Genomic DNA, 13,907 nt, shown 5'->3' with positions numbered 1-13,907 from the left:
GAGTCAACCAATGGACATCCACCTAAAATTATTTCAAATGTAGTATGGACTGATGGAAAGACACCAGACAAGTTAAGCCCATTGATGTATCAGTGCCTGAATGCTGTGCTACACGACCCTATCACTTGGTGATGGACGTCAATGCCCCCACTTCATCCAATCAGAAAATGCCTTGTATTCATTGAAAAATTACAAGGCTTTTTGTGAATGGTGACCATGCCAAGCAAGAGACTCCTTGTGGTCAGTATGCAGATGGGAAGCTGCTTGGCACAGAGCCTGGGAAATCGTGGCAATCTGTATAGTAGCTGCAACTACTACAGTCATTGCCTTCCCCAGTGGATCCTCAGGTATGCGTACATACAGTGCATTGGTCCAAGATAGTCCAATGTAAGTATGGATTAAAGATCATACCTGGAGTCGACCCTAAAGGCACGCAATGCTCCCTTCCTTTCTAGTATTGCTTGCAATTACTGGGCCATTCCTGCTCTGGTAAAGTGCGATAAGTAAAGCTGGCCATAAACCAGTAGTATTTGTTTCAGTTTCTTTTCTCACAACATTTGTTCAATTTTGTCATGGTTAGTAGGGTCTAATCGATGATTGTTTTGGACTGTAGTGATGAGAAAATTTCAAGGAGCGGGGTGGAAAATACTTCTTGAACAAACACAATTCTAACTGTGGAAACTGTGGTTTTTGATTGGGAAAAATTGCACATATGGAAATGTGCATGTTTTAGGCACAAAAGAAATCTGTTTAATGCATCTGGGAAGGGCTGTCTTAATGAATGGGCACTGCCCAGGGACTCCAGGTGCATTGGGGGCCCTATGATAATTTTGCATTACATCATATTTGACAATTATCCCGGATTTGCTGGGACAGTCATGGTTTTAACAAAGCTGTCCTGAGATGGACTTGTGTTGGGCAGCGTGCTGGAATCTGTACCGTGCCCTCCAGATCCCCCCCCCCCCCATTGTACTGTGCCCTTCTGCCTCCCCCCTGTACTGTGCCCTTCTGCCACCTCCCTGTACTGTACCCTTCTGCTTCCTCCCTGTACTGTGCCCTCCTGCCTCCCCCCTGTACTGTGCCCTCCTGCCACCTCCCTGTACTGTGCCCTTCTGCCTCCTCCCTGTACTGTGCCCTTCTGCCACCTCCCTGTACTGTGCCCTCCTGCCTCCTCCCTGTACTGTGCCCTTCTGCCACCTCCCTGTACTGTGCCCTCCTGCCTCCTCCCTGTACTGTGCCCTTCTGCCTCCTCCCTGTACTGTGCCCTTCTGCCACCTCCCTGTACTGTGCCCTTCTGCCTCCTCCCTGTACTGTGCCCTTCTGCCACCTCCCTGTACTGTGCCCTCCTGCCTCCTCCCTGTACTGTGCCCTTCTGCCTCCTCCCTGTACTGTGCCCTTCTGCCACCTCCCTGTACTGTGCCCTTGTGCCTCCCCCCTGTACTGTGCCCTTGTGCCTCCCCCCTGTACTGTGCCCTTCTGCCTCCCCCCTGTACTGTGCCCTTCTGCCTCCCCCCTGTACTGTGCCCTTGTGCCTCCCCCCTGTACTGTGCCCTTCTGCCTCCCCCCTGTACTGTGCCCTTGTGCCTCCCCCCTGTACTGTGCCCTCTTACCTCCTCCCAGTACTGTGCCCTTCTGCCTCCTCCCTTTACTGTGCCCTCTTGCCTCCTCCCTGTACTGTGCCTGGGAGTACTTAAATACCGGTTATCGACAGTCCTCTCCTCACGCTGACAACTCGTGAGGAGAGGAAAGCCGGTAATCGGCATTCCTCAGAGGGGACATCGGAAATGATGATCAGTGTAGCCCCATCAGTGCCACGTGTCAGTGCCCATCAATGCCACATACCAGTGCCTACCAGTACACATCAATGCCACATATCAGAGCTGCCTTTAAGTGCCAGTCAGTGTCGCCTCTCTGTGCCCGTCAGTGCCACCTAACAGTTTCAATCAGTGCTGCCTAACCGTTCCAGTTAGTGCCATATATGAGTGCTGCCTTTCAGTGCCCATCAGTGATGCCTGTCAGTGCCCACAGGTAATACCTGTCAATGCCCATCACTGCAGCCTCATTAGCGCACATCAGTGAAGGAGAAAAATTACTTATTTACAAAATTTTAGAACAGAAGCTCAGAAAAATTTTGTTTTTGAAAATTTTCAGGCTTTTTTAGTTTGTTTTGCAAAAAATTAAAAAACCCAGTGGTGATTAAATACCACCAAAAGAAAGCTCTATCTGTCTCAAAAAAATGATAAAAATTTCATATGGGTACAGTGATGCATGACCGCGCAATTGTCATTCAAAGTGCGACAGCGCTGAAAGCTGAAAATTGACCTGGGCCGGAAGGGGGTAGAAGTGCTTGGTAGGCAAGGGGTTCAAGTCTTCTTATTTGGCCGATATTGTAAGAACAATGTGATAGATTTATCTATTGCCTATCACTTTTCTCTGTCTACATAAAATCCAATGGGTTTAGCAAGATAGCAGTGCAGAGGGCACCAATGGAGGAGGACTGCATCCTCTTCTGTTTGGGTGGACCGGATCAGAGGCATCTGGGTGTAAACGGATAGTGGAGTCCATTTACTCCCAGCCGTCCATAGAGCAGAGTGGGTTGTGTCCACTTGTAGGCAGGTGCAGTCTACTTTATCCATTGGTGGTGCTCAACTGGAGCGGTACTGCAGCTGGTGAGACAGTCAAGAGAAACCTAGTTTCTCTATGGTTTCCTGGTCCCCTGATGCAGCGTTCCAGTTGGCTTGACTGTATTCAGGTGAACTCTGGCTGGGTCAGCAGAACCTTTTTAAGTCCCTACCACCAGGCTTTGGCGAGTTTTTCCAAAGTGGATAGTGTAGGGAAAGAGAACTCATCTGTTAGGGAAAATGATTAGCGGCAGGGAGAGGTTCCAGATGCGTAGGGATATGCCATCCTGCATCGGAATACGCCCTGGCCAGGCTGCATTCCGCCCTCTGAGACAGATGCTGTTGGTGCATCAGAACCTGCTGCGTTCTCAAGTCACTCAAAACTGTTTCCCAGCGTGGCGCTCTCCCGCTGGGCTGTCTGTATAATTGGGTTTTTATTTAATACAAGATTTGTTCTCTGCAATTGGACTCTGTGTGTTTACTGCCCCTGCACCTACCCACATGCTCTTCAAGAAACTGAGCGCACATGGATCTGCCATTTGCCCCGCTCTGCTCCCATCAGCAGGGGATCAGCGGACAGATTCCCTGCTGATTGGAATGGTAGGCACCCATGTGATAGGCGCCTTAAACCAACCTTTTCTTTAATTGATATAAACCAAGACAGTTCTCATTTTGCCATGCAGGTCCTAGTTGAGAATTTGCAGCCTCCATAGCAGTCCTAGCTGGCTCACAGAAGATTTACTGGGCAAGAAACCTAGTGGGCCCCTCACAGTCCAGACTTTTAAAAAGCACTTTTAATTTCTTACAAATTATGAAAAACAAGTTTTTAGATGGGGCAGGTCCGGAAATGAGATATGAACCCTCTTCTTTAATGATATGAAGGAATGGTCAAATGGTACTCAAATGCTGGGTTCTTGTAGGACACCAGATGGGTGTCATACTGGTTTACCATGTTATTTCTACATGTCTTATACAAGCAAGCAGCCAAAACGGTAATAATGACCAGAAAGAACCCCCCTAAACCTCCTAATACAGCAAGTATCATAATGTAACTTGGCCTGGTTTTAAATTCTGCACAGGCAGTCCTAGAAACCATGTTCTCTGCCTCGCTTTGCCCTTTTTTATTAAAGGCGACCATGCATACTTTATAGGTAGTGTATGGTGATAAGTTATACAAAGTGTATTGTCTCATGGAGACATAAATGTTATCAACAGTCTTGTTCTGGTCACCAGACTGATACACAAGCTGGTATTTTTCCACTATGGAATTTGGTGAACACCAGTGGATCAGTGCTGATGTGTCTGTTATCTCAGATACGTTCTTCAAATATGGTGGGTCTGGAATTATATCCTCTCCCGAAAGGCCAGGGCATAAGCATGAGGTTAGTGCCTGAAGTTCAGCGCAGGGTCCTTGAAGGTGTCTACAGCCATCATAGTCACAGGCTGATATTGTGCTGGGGATCGCTGAGCTATCTGGTGGACTTTCCTCATCGTCATAATCTGTGAAATCCTGGGGTACGCCAGCTGGTTCTTCGTTAGAACTGTCTTCTGGAATGGGTTGACCAGAACCAGCTTTTGTGCTACCTACTGGACTGGTGAATGTTTTAGTGGTCAATGTTGATTCTGTTGTGTGAATACTGTTTGTTGAAGGTCCACCAAGACCATTCATGGATGCTGTACTGCCCTTACCATAGGCGTTTCCACCATCATCAATGATGATTCCCTGAATATCTGAATTTGTTTGTGTTTTAGGGGATAGAATAGTTGAATCAGCTGCTGTTGTTTTAAAAACGGTTACACTTTCCGGGAGACTTGGATGGTACGGTTTTTGTCCCATCTCCTCTGGTCTTGGTGTGGCCGCCACAGAATCTTCTTGCGTTCCTGTTACAATGTTGGTGATGTTGTTTGTAGTTGTCAACATGTTGAAATCTTCCATCTTATGTTGTGAAGGATTCTTTTGGTTTAATTTGCAGAAATCAAGATACTCCACTAAGGAAATCTGTGGTTCATCTCCTGCTTTCATAGAGTTGCAGTACGTGTCATTTTCCCTAGAATAAACCAGCAGAAAATCGTTTTGAACCTATTTCAACAGCTCAACATATGAAATGTAGGATTAATGACTGTATGCAGGTGACACATCATTTATTTTACTTCATATTAGTCAACATATATTGTCTCCTGGAACACTTTCCGAAACCACTAAAAGCTGGCATTAATGCACAAACAGCCTATTACCTTTTTTCACAAGTTATATCACATAGTTCTATGAGGTTCTACATACACGGCTCAAAAAACCTAAAGGAACACTTTGAAAACACAGATCTCAATGAGGAAAAATCTCCTGCTGGACATCTATACTGATCTGGATTGGATAATGTGTTAGGAACGTAAGGATGCCCCATCGTTTGATGGAAATGAAAATGATCGACCTACAGAGGACTGAATTCAAAGACACCCCGAAAATCAAAGTGAAAAAATGATGCAGCAGGCGAGTCCATTTTGCTGAAATGTCATTGCAGCAACTCAGAATGGTCCTCAGTAGTTTGTATGGCTCCAAGTGCTTGTATGCATGCCTGACAGGGGCCCCATGATACCCTATTGCCCGGGGGCCCCATGAGTTGTCAATCCGCCCCTGGATTGGAGCCATACATTATGTATGGCTGTAATCACACCGCACCCGCACTAGAATCGGATCGCATGGGCATTCACACCTATGCGATCTGATTGTGCACATTGCACCGCGTTTTGCGGACCGATGTGGGGGTGTTGTTAACCATTTGCCGCCCGCCCTATGGCCGAATGGCGGGCAGAAAATGTCATTAGCGTTCCAGGTGGACGCCATATGGCGTCCTCCCGCACATGCGCGGATTGCGCTCATGCAGAGCGGCGCAGCGGCGCGATCTGTCACCGGCCGTGTACCTCGGACACGGCCGATGACAGATCTGAGTACCATGTGACCTGCTGTGACCAATCATTGCAGGTCACATGACAGTTGTATACAATGGATGGCTTCACTCATGCCATCCATTGTATACTAGTGCCTAGCTGTGAATGGTCACAGCTAATCACATGCACATGTCATGCGATTAGCTGTGGCCAAATCACAGCTAAGCACAAAAAAACAAACAAAAAAAAAACCCTGAATGAATCGATGTCATTCAGGTAAATGCTGGTAATTGTGTAAAAAAAAAATACTGATCACTTCCCAAAAGTAGTACAATGTTACTATGGTAACATTTTACTACTTTGGCCATAGTGAAATATGAAAAAAAAATCTTAAAAAAAAAGAAAAAAATTTTAATAAAAAAATTAAAAAAAAAAATTTTTTTTTCATACTGTCATACAACTTCAAAAAACTCGCCATTCCTCTTATGAAGTACGTCGGACTGTCTACTTTGCAAAAAGGGGTCATTTGGGGATATCTGTACTGTTCTGACATTTGGGGGATATCTGTACTGTTCTGACATTTGGGGGATATCTGTACTATTCTGACATTCTTGGACCTCAAGAAATTAGATTGGCTGTCAGTACTTCAGGATTGATCAATATTCAGATCTATACCATAGTTTGTGAACTCTATAACTTTCCTACAAACTAAAAAATACATCCTAATTTGGGTTATATTCACCAAAGACATGTAGCAGAATACATCTCGGCCTAAATTTATGAAGAACAATTATTTATTTGCAAACTTTTATAACAGAAACAAAGAAAAACGTGTGTTTTTTTCAAAATTTTTGGTCTTTTTTTGTTAATTTAGCAAAAAATAAAAAACCCCAGCGATGATTAAATACCACCAAAAGAAAGCTTTAGTTGTGTGAAGAAAATGATAAAATTTTAGTTTGAGTACAGTGTTGTATGACCGCGCAATTGTCATTCAAAGTGTGAGAGCGCTGAAACCTGAAAAATGGCCTGGGCAGGAAGGTGTAAAATTGCCCGGTATGGAATTGGTTAACATACACACTCGCAGCGGTTCGCATGAACAGGGTGCGATTCTGATGCGGTGCGCAATTCGCACTGAAATTGCTGCAAATTCTGCACCGCATCAGTGTGAACCAGGGCTAAAGGGTAACTCCACTTTCGTGAGAAAAAAAAAATTGTCAAATAAAAAAAAAGTAATATAGCATATACAATTGCGACACAAGTCAAATTGTAATTGAATTTTATTAAAAATTACAGATGACAGATGGTGTACAGAACCCCTCCCCCCTGAAATGTCATTTCCTGCTTGTATGATTGGCTCACTGATTTTCCCAAAAGTCTGCACTAAGATACAAGTCAGATTTTGAGCATCTCCTGCAACAAAAATTTCATTTTTGATGAGATACTCTCAAAGGGAAAGAGCGTCTAAAGGGATGCAGACCCTGCAGCTTTCCTCATTATAACACTGCAGGTGCAGCAGCTGATTGATCATTATAAAATCACCCCCATTCACATTCACTCTGCACATGGACACAGACAAACAAACATCTACTTCTTCAGAATAACAATCAACTTGTTGAAAGTTTGTTGAAATCCCTGCAATGTACAGAGATCACCCAGAGGGGAATATGTTTTTCTGCATAGCACAGCCATACAAAGCAGTGTGCTTACAGTGAAGTAACCCTTTGATCACCCCAGATGTTAACCCCTTCCTGCCCAGTGCCATTAGTACAGTGTCAGTGCTTTGTATTGGCATTGATCACTGTATTAGTGTCACTGGGGATGTCAGTGACACCAAGTCAGTTCCCCCCCAGTGTCAGAATGCCCGCCGCAGTCCCGCTATACGTCGCTGATCGCCGCCATTACTAGTAAAGATTAAAAATAACAAAAAAACCCAGTATATATACCGCCATTTGTAAACGCTATAACTTTCACGTGAACCAATTATTTTACACGTATTGGGATATTTTTAAGCAAAGACAGAATACATTTTGACCTAAATTTACGAAGAAATTTGATTTTTAAAATTTTTTTACTGGACAAGTTTATTAGCAAACAGTCCAAAATATTGTTTTTTTTCTCAAAATTGTTGTTCTTTTTTTCTTGTTTATAGCATAGTAAATAAAAAATACAGAGGTGATCAAATAACACCGATTTGTAGGGAAAAAAGGACATAAATTTCATCTGGGTGCAGCGTTGCATGACCGTGCAATTGTCAGTTAAAGTAACACAGCGTCGTAACGCAAAAAATGGCCTGGTCGGGGGGTGGTAAACCCTCAGGAGGACGAGTGGATAAGTACCTGTAATAAATGAATGATAATAATGTAGTAACATTGTATGAAATGATCTCATGACTCTCCCCCTCCCCCCCCCCCCCCGTGTGTTACCTGAGCAGCGTTATACGTCCAGAGTCTGATAGCAGCCAATCCAGTTCACAGTTACATTCTAATGGATTGTCAGTGAGGTCAATAGCTAAAACGGCAGAAGTCACGTTCCAAGGAGGGAAGGAAGTCAGGTTGCAGCTGCATGATGACAAAATAAACAGACATGTATTAAAAAGCCAGTCCGCCCCAAAAGTGACACGTTTTAGTTCAAAGTAGAGAACCCAGTGGGCAGGGGCAGACTGACAACTCATGGGGCCCCCTGGGCAATAGGGGATCATGGGGCCCCTGTGTCCTTGCCTAAACTCAAAAAAGCCTATGAAAAAGGTACCAGGGGCATCTCATGGGGCCCCCTACTGACCCCGGGCCCTCGGGCAATGCCCGAGTTTCCAAATGGTCAGTCCGCCCCTGTCGGTGGGCTGAACCACCTTTCATCTCCAGGGAACTCACTTGCAACCTCTCCCTGCCATGAGCAGTTTTAGGTATTCCTGCTCACTTTTGGGGGAGTTTTTACTTCTCCCGTTGCCTTTCAGATGATATAAAATAAATAAGTAAATAGATAATGCAGCAGGAAGAGTGAGACTCCTCATAAGTCCTCACACATACTTGACGATTTGATAACGCTGGTAACGTTAGCTGTGCAAAAGTCATGTTAAAAACCGGAGTTTTTCAGCTTTTTTCAGTGTTTTTGCATTAGCGTTTAGCAGCATTTTGCTGTGTTTTCCCGTCATTTTCCTTTTTTAGTGTTTTTTTTTACAAAAAAAGCGTCCAAAACCGCTAGTTTGCTGCGTTTTTCAGTGTTTTTACAGCTAAAAAACTCTAGAAAGCCACTACTTTTGGGGTTCTTTTCCAGCCAATAAACATCCCAACCAAAAAATGTTGATTGCAGTCTATGTGTGTATGGACACATAGGATAACACGCCGGGGATGGACGTGTAGGATAACACGCCGGGGATGGACGCGTAGGATAACACGCCGTGGATGGACACATAGGATAACACGCCGGGGATGGACGTGTAGGATAACACGCCGGGGATGGACGTGTAGGATAACACGCCGGGGATGGACGTGTAGGATAACACGCCGTGGATGGACACATAGGATAACACGCCGGGGATGGACGCGTAGGAGAACACGCCGGGGATGGACACATAGGATAACACGCCGGGGATGGACGCGTAGGATAACACGCCGGGGATGGACGCGTAGGAGAACACGCCGGGGATGGACGCGTAGGATAACACGCCGGGGATGGACGCGTAGGATAACACGCCGGGGATGGACGCGTAGGATAACACGCCGGGGATGGACACGTAGGAGAACACGCCGGGGATGGACGCGTAGGATAACACGCCGGGGATGGACACGTAGGAGAACACGCCGGGGATGGACACATAGGATAACATGCTGGGGGGGTTTACTGGCTGTATAAAAAAACATCAAACGCCAAAAACAGCCGCTGTAAAAACGTCCCGTGTGCATGAGGACTAATGGCCATAGGAGGTGTGCCGGCTCAGTAACCAAACGTTCAGATCTCACCCAAGGAGCCCCTAAGAGACTCTCCGCCATCCACCAGTAACTGGACCATTACTATTGAATGGCATTCTAACCAAATATATTTTTAGTTTAGTGGAAGTTCAGGTTGCTTCTACAAAATATGTCACAAAACTAACAGAACTAATTGGTATTAGTGGAAGGAATAGTACTCTGGTATTGTGATCAGTGGGAGGAGCAGTGCCCAATTGTTTATATTAGTGAGAGGAATAGTGCCACATTGTTGGTGTCAGTGAAAGGAATAGTGCCCCATCATTGGTGTCAGTGTGAGGAATAGTGCCCTATCATTGGTGTCAGTGTGAGGAATAGTGCCCTATCATTGGTGTCAGTGGGAGGAATAGTGCCCCATCATTGGTATCAGTGGAAGGAATAGTGCCCCATCATTGGTATCAGTGGGAGGAATAATGCCCCATCATTGGTGTCAGTGGAAGGAATAGTGCCCTATCATTGGTGTCAGTGGAAGGAATAGTGCCCTATCATTGGTATCAGTGGAAGGAATAGTGCCCTATCATTGGTGTCAGTGGAAGGAATAGTGCCCTATCATTGGTATCAGTGGGTGGAATAATGCCCCATCATTGGTGTCAGTGGAAGGAATAGTGCCCCATTGTTGGTGTCAGTATCAGTAGGAGGAATAGTGCCCCAATGTTGGTGCCAGTGGAAGAATTAGTGCCCCATTGTTGGTGTCAGTGAAAGGAATAGTGCCACATCATTGGTGTCAGTGTGAGGAATAGTGCCCTATCATTGGTGTCAGTGTGAGGAATAGTGCCCTATCATTGGTGTCAGTGTGAGGAATAATGCCCCATCATTGGTGTCAGTGGAAGGAATAGTGCCCCATCATTGGTATCAGTGGGAGGAATAATGCCCCGTCATTGGTATCAGTGGGAGGAATAGTGCCCTATCATTGGTGTCAGTGGAAGGAATAGTGCCCTATCACTGGTATCAGTGGAAGGAATAGTGCCCTATCATTGGTGTCAGTGGAAGGAATAGTGCCCTATCATTGGTGTCAGTGGTAGGAATAGTGCCCTATCATTGGTATCAGTGGGTGGAATAATGCCCCATCATTGGTGTCAGTGGAAGGAATAGTGCCCCATTGTTGGTGTCAGTATTAGTAGGAGGAATAGTGCCCCAATGTTGGTGTCAGTGGATGGAATAGTGCCCCATTGTCTGTGTTAGTGAAAGGAATAGTACCCCATCTATGGTGCCAGTGGAGGAATTAGTTCCCCATCGTTGGTGTCAGTGGAAGGAAAAATGCCCCATCGCTGGTGTCAGTGGAGGAAATCGTGCCTTTTATCAGGAGGAGGAATAGTGTTCCAACGTTGGTGTCAGTGGAAGGAATAGTGTCTCATTGTTGGTGTCAGTGGAAGCAATAGTGCTCCATTGTTGGCATCAGTAGAGGGAATGGTGCCTTGTATCAGTAGAAGGAATAGTGCCCCAACATTGGTGTCAGTGGAAAGAATAGTGCCCCATCATTGGTGTCAGTGGAGAGAATAGTGCGCCATCAATGGTGCCAGTGGAGGAATTAGTGCCCCATCGTTGGTGTCAGCGGAAGGAATAGTGTCCCATTGTTGGTGTCAGTGGAAGCAATAATGCTCCATTGTTGGTGTCAGTAGAGGGAATGGTGCCTTGTATCAGTAGAAGGAATAGTGCCCCAACATTGGTGTCAGTGGAAAGAATAGTGCCCCATCATTGGTGTCAGTGGAGAGAATAGTGCGCCATCAATGGTGCCAGTGGAGGAATTAGTGCCCCATCGTTGGTGTCAGCGGAAGGAATAGTGTCCCATTGTTGGTGTCAGTGGAAGCAATAATGCTCCATTGTTGGTGTCAGTAGAGGGAATGGTGCCCCAATGCTGGTGTCAGTGGAAGGAATAGTGTCCCATTGTTGGTGCCAGTTGACTGAAAAATGCTCCATCACTGGTGTCAGTGGAGGGAATGGTGCCTTGTATCAGTAGGAGGAGTAGTGCTCCAACTCGGCGCCATGATGTCCACACTACGATATAGGTAACCATTGTATATAGGCGCCATGATGTCCACACTACGATATAGGTAACCATTGTATATAGGCGCCATGATGTCCACACTACGGTATAGGTAACCATTGTATATAGGCGCCATGATGTCCACACTACGGTATAGGTGACCATTGTTCTATAGAAACACTTACTTGTGGAAGGAGAGATATTTCAATTCCAAACCATTTTCAAATATTTCTGTCCTGACATGTGAGAGTTTCTGGGATCCGTCACATTGCAGAGTCTGTAATCGAGGAAACCATTTCAGCAACTCATCTTCCAGACTTTTCATATTGGTCATCTTCCTGATCAGAAGCTTCTCCAGATTTCGTAAGTCCTTACCCCACGATTCATCAACTGAAATACAGAAAAATCATGAAAGTAAGACGTTTGATTTTATATTAGCATACAATGTGTGATATGGGGAATCTTTAGCTCAGTGGTAGGTGTCAGGAAAAGGTAAAAAAAAAAAAAAATCACTGTAAGTGTATTGGTTTGCGTGAAAGTTGTAGCATCTACAAACTATGGTGTTTATATTATAAAACATGTCCAGTAAAAAAAATAAAAATTCTTCATAAATTTAGGCCAAAATGTATTCTGCTCCATGTCTTTGCTAAAAAAAATCCCAATACGTGTAAATTAATTGGTTTAATTGAAAGTTATGGTGTCAACAAATGGCGGTATAGATACTGGGATTTTTTTTTATTTACTAGTAATGGCGGCGATTAGCAACTTATAGCAGGACTGCGGGACCTTGCATGCACAGACCCTGATATAGATGCCCAGCGCATGCGCTGGGGTTCGCAGCAGGGGCGGACTGACCATTTAGGCACTCAGGCACTGCCCGAGGGCCCTGGGCCAGTAGGGGGCCCCATGAGATGCCCCTGGTACCTTTCATAGGTTTTTTTGGGTGTGGTTTGAGTGTGGGCGAAGACACAGGGGCCTCATGATTTCCTATTGCCCAGGGGCCCCGTGAATTGTCAGTTTGCCCCTGGTTCACGGGACTCTGCATGCACATACCCTGATATAGATGCCCAGCATGTCTGCGCATGCGCGGGGCTTCGCGGAACCTTGCATGCACATACCTTGTTATAGATGCCCAGCATGTCTGCGCATGCGTGGGGGTCGCGGGACCTTGCATGCACAGTCCCTGATATAGACACCCAGCATGTCTGCGCATGCATGGGGGTTCGCGGGACCTTGCATGCACAGTCCCTGATATAGACGCCCAGCATGTCTGCGCATGCATGGGGGTGTGTAGAACCTTGCATGCACAGTCCCTGATATAGACGCCCAGCATGTCTGTGCATGCACGGGGTGTGTAGGACTATGCATGCACAGACCTGTAGAAGGTCTAAGCCAGGTCCCATGGGAACAATTAGAAGGGACTAGAAATGAAATCTTTGCTTGGTGGGGTGAAGTTCCTTTGTTGTGTACTTACTTCTATGAAGGTAGGTATCACTTAGATCAAGCGACAGCAGAGATGTTAATGAATCCTTCTGTGCCTCTGGTGCATTCAGGGAAAATGCTGACTCATCGATGTCTGCTGATGAATTGCTTCCAATTAGTGTAGAAGATAGATTGAGGAAGGCCAGGTTTGGGAAACACTTGAAAGCCAATGAAGGGATGAGAGATATTGGATTTCCCGCAAGAGACAACCAATGGACCTTCTTCAACATCATACACTCTGGGACAGTTGATAATTGATTGTAGCTCAGGTCCAGAGACCCGAGCTGAGCCAGCACATTGCTCCCCCAGAGGATTTCTTTGATTTGGTTGTGCGCTAAAGTCAAGTTTCGAAGTTCGGATAGGTCAGCCACGTCCTGGTCCCTAACTACAACCAGGTTATTGAAGGCCAGGTCCAACACCCACACAGTGTTGGGTAGGCATGTTGGAAATTCCTGAAGGGATTGGTTGGGTAGGAAACATGTGATGTTGCATCTTTCTCTACATGCGGACTGAGTGATGTTCTCCGGTTCAGTAAAGTTTTTGGAGATGGTCACAGTCTGTTCCGTAGTGTTGAGTTGAGCTCCTAACATTCCCATTTTACTCACAAGCAGCAAAAAGCTGAACATCATGGTGTCCACTGCAACCAGCTATTAGTACCCTGAAAAATAGAAGAAAATTGTTTTATAATATTATGTGACCTTACCCCTTCCCACCCAGCTCTGGCGCCCATTTCCAGGGCTGTCCAATCACATGACCACTCTGATTGGCTGTGACAGTGATCACATGATCAGAAGCTGGTCCTGTTGGTGCTAGATCTTTACTAGAGACTGGGAGCTGCCCATAACATCTTGGTCGTTGTGTGGGAAGCATGCAGTGAACATGCTGTCAGGATAGAAACCTCAGCTGTCCTTGGACACATACAGTATATGTGACTTGTTGGCATTAAAGCCCACCCTCTTCCCTGCCAGGTAA

At 45.7% G+C, this 13,907-nt stretch overlaps 1 protein-coding gene across 1 annotated transcript; it reads right to left on the bottom strand.

The window, feature by feature from the left end:
- Positions 1-1,564: 1,564 nt before the first annotated feature.
- Positions 1,565-13,572, bottom strand: LRRN4 (leucine rich repeat neuronal 4). Its single transcript, XM_089680633.1, has 4 exons — positions 12,928-13,572; positions 11,639-11,843; positions 7,931-8,065; positions 1,565-4,669 (listed from the first exon to the last, which is right to left on the bottom strand). Exons 1-4 carry the CDS (start codon positions 13,562-13,564, stop codon positions 3,490-3,492), a joined length of 2,157 nt encoding a protein of 718 aa, XP_089536759.1. The 5' UTR covers positions 13,565-13,572; the 3' UTR covers positions 1,565-3,489.
- Between the last annotated feature and the right edge of the window lie 335 nt (positions 13,573-13,907).

Source organism: Staurois parvus, unplaced genomic scaffold (genome assembly GCF_062004578.1).
Source record: "Staurois parvus isolate SC_StPar_1 unplaced genomic scaffold, SC_StPar_1.0 ptg000248l, whole genome shotgun sequence".
In the NCBI taxonomy this organism is placed as follows: domain Eukaryota; kingdom Metazoa; phylum Chordata; class Amphibia; order Anura; family Ranidae; genus Staurois; species Staurois parvus.
The sequence above is the reverse complement of the archived record's forward strand: the minus strand, read 5'-3'. Positions and strand labels throughout refer to the sequence as shown.

Coding starts and splice junctions, on each gene's coding strand:
- LRRN4 (XM_089680633.1), bottom strand. CDS start 13,564: ATGATGTTCAGCTTTTTGCTGCTTGTGAGTAAAATGGGAATGTTAGGA. Junction 8,066..11,638: donor AAATATCTCTCCTTCCACAA/GTAAGTGTTTCT, acceptor GTCATCATGCAG/CTGCAACCTGACTTCCTTCC. Junction 4,670..7,930: donor GGACGTATAACGCTGCTCAG/GTAACACACGGG, acceptor GGTTTATTCTAG/GGAAAATGACACGTACTGCA.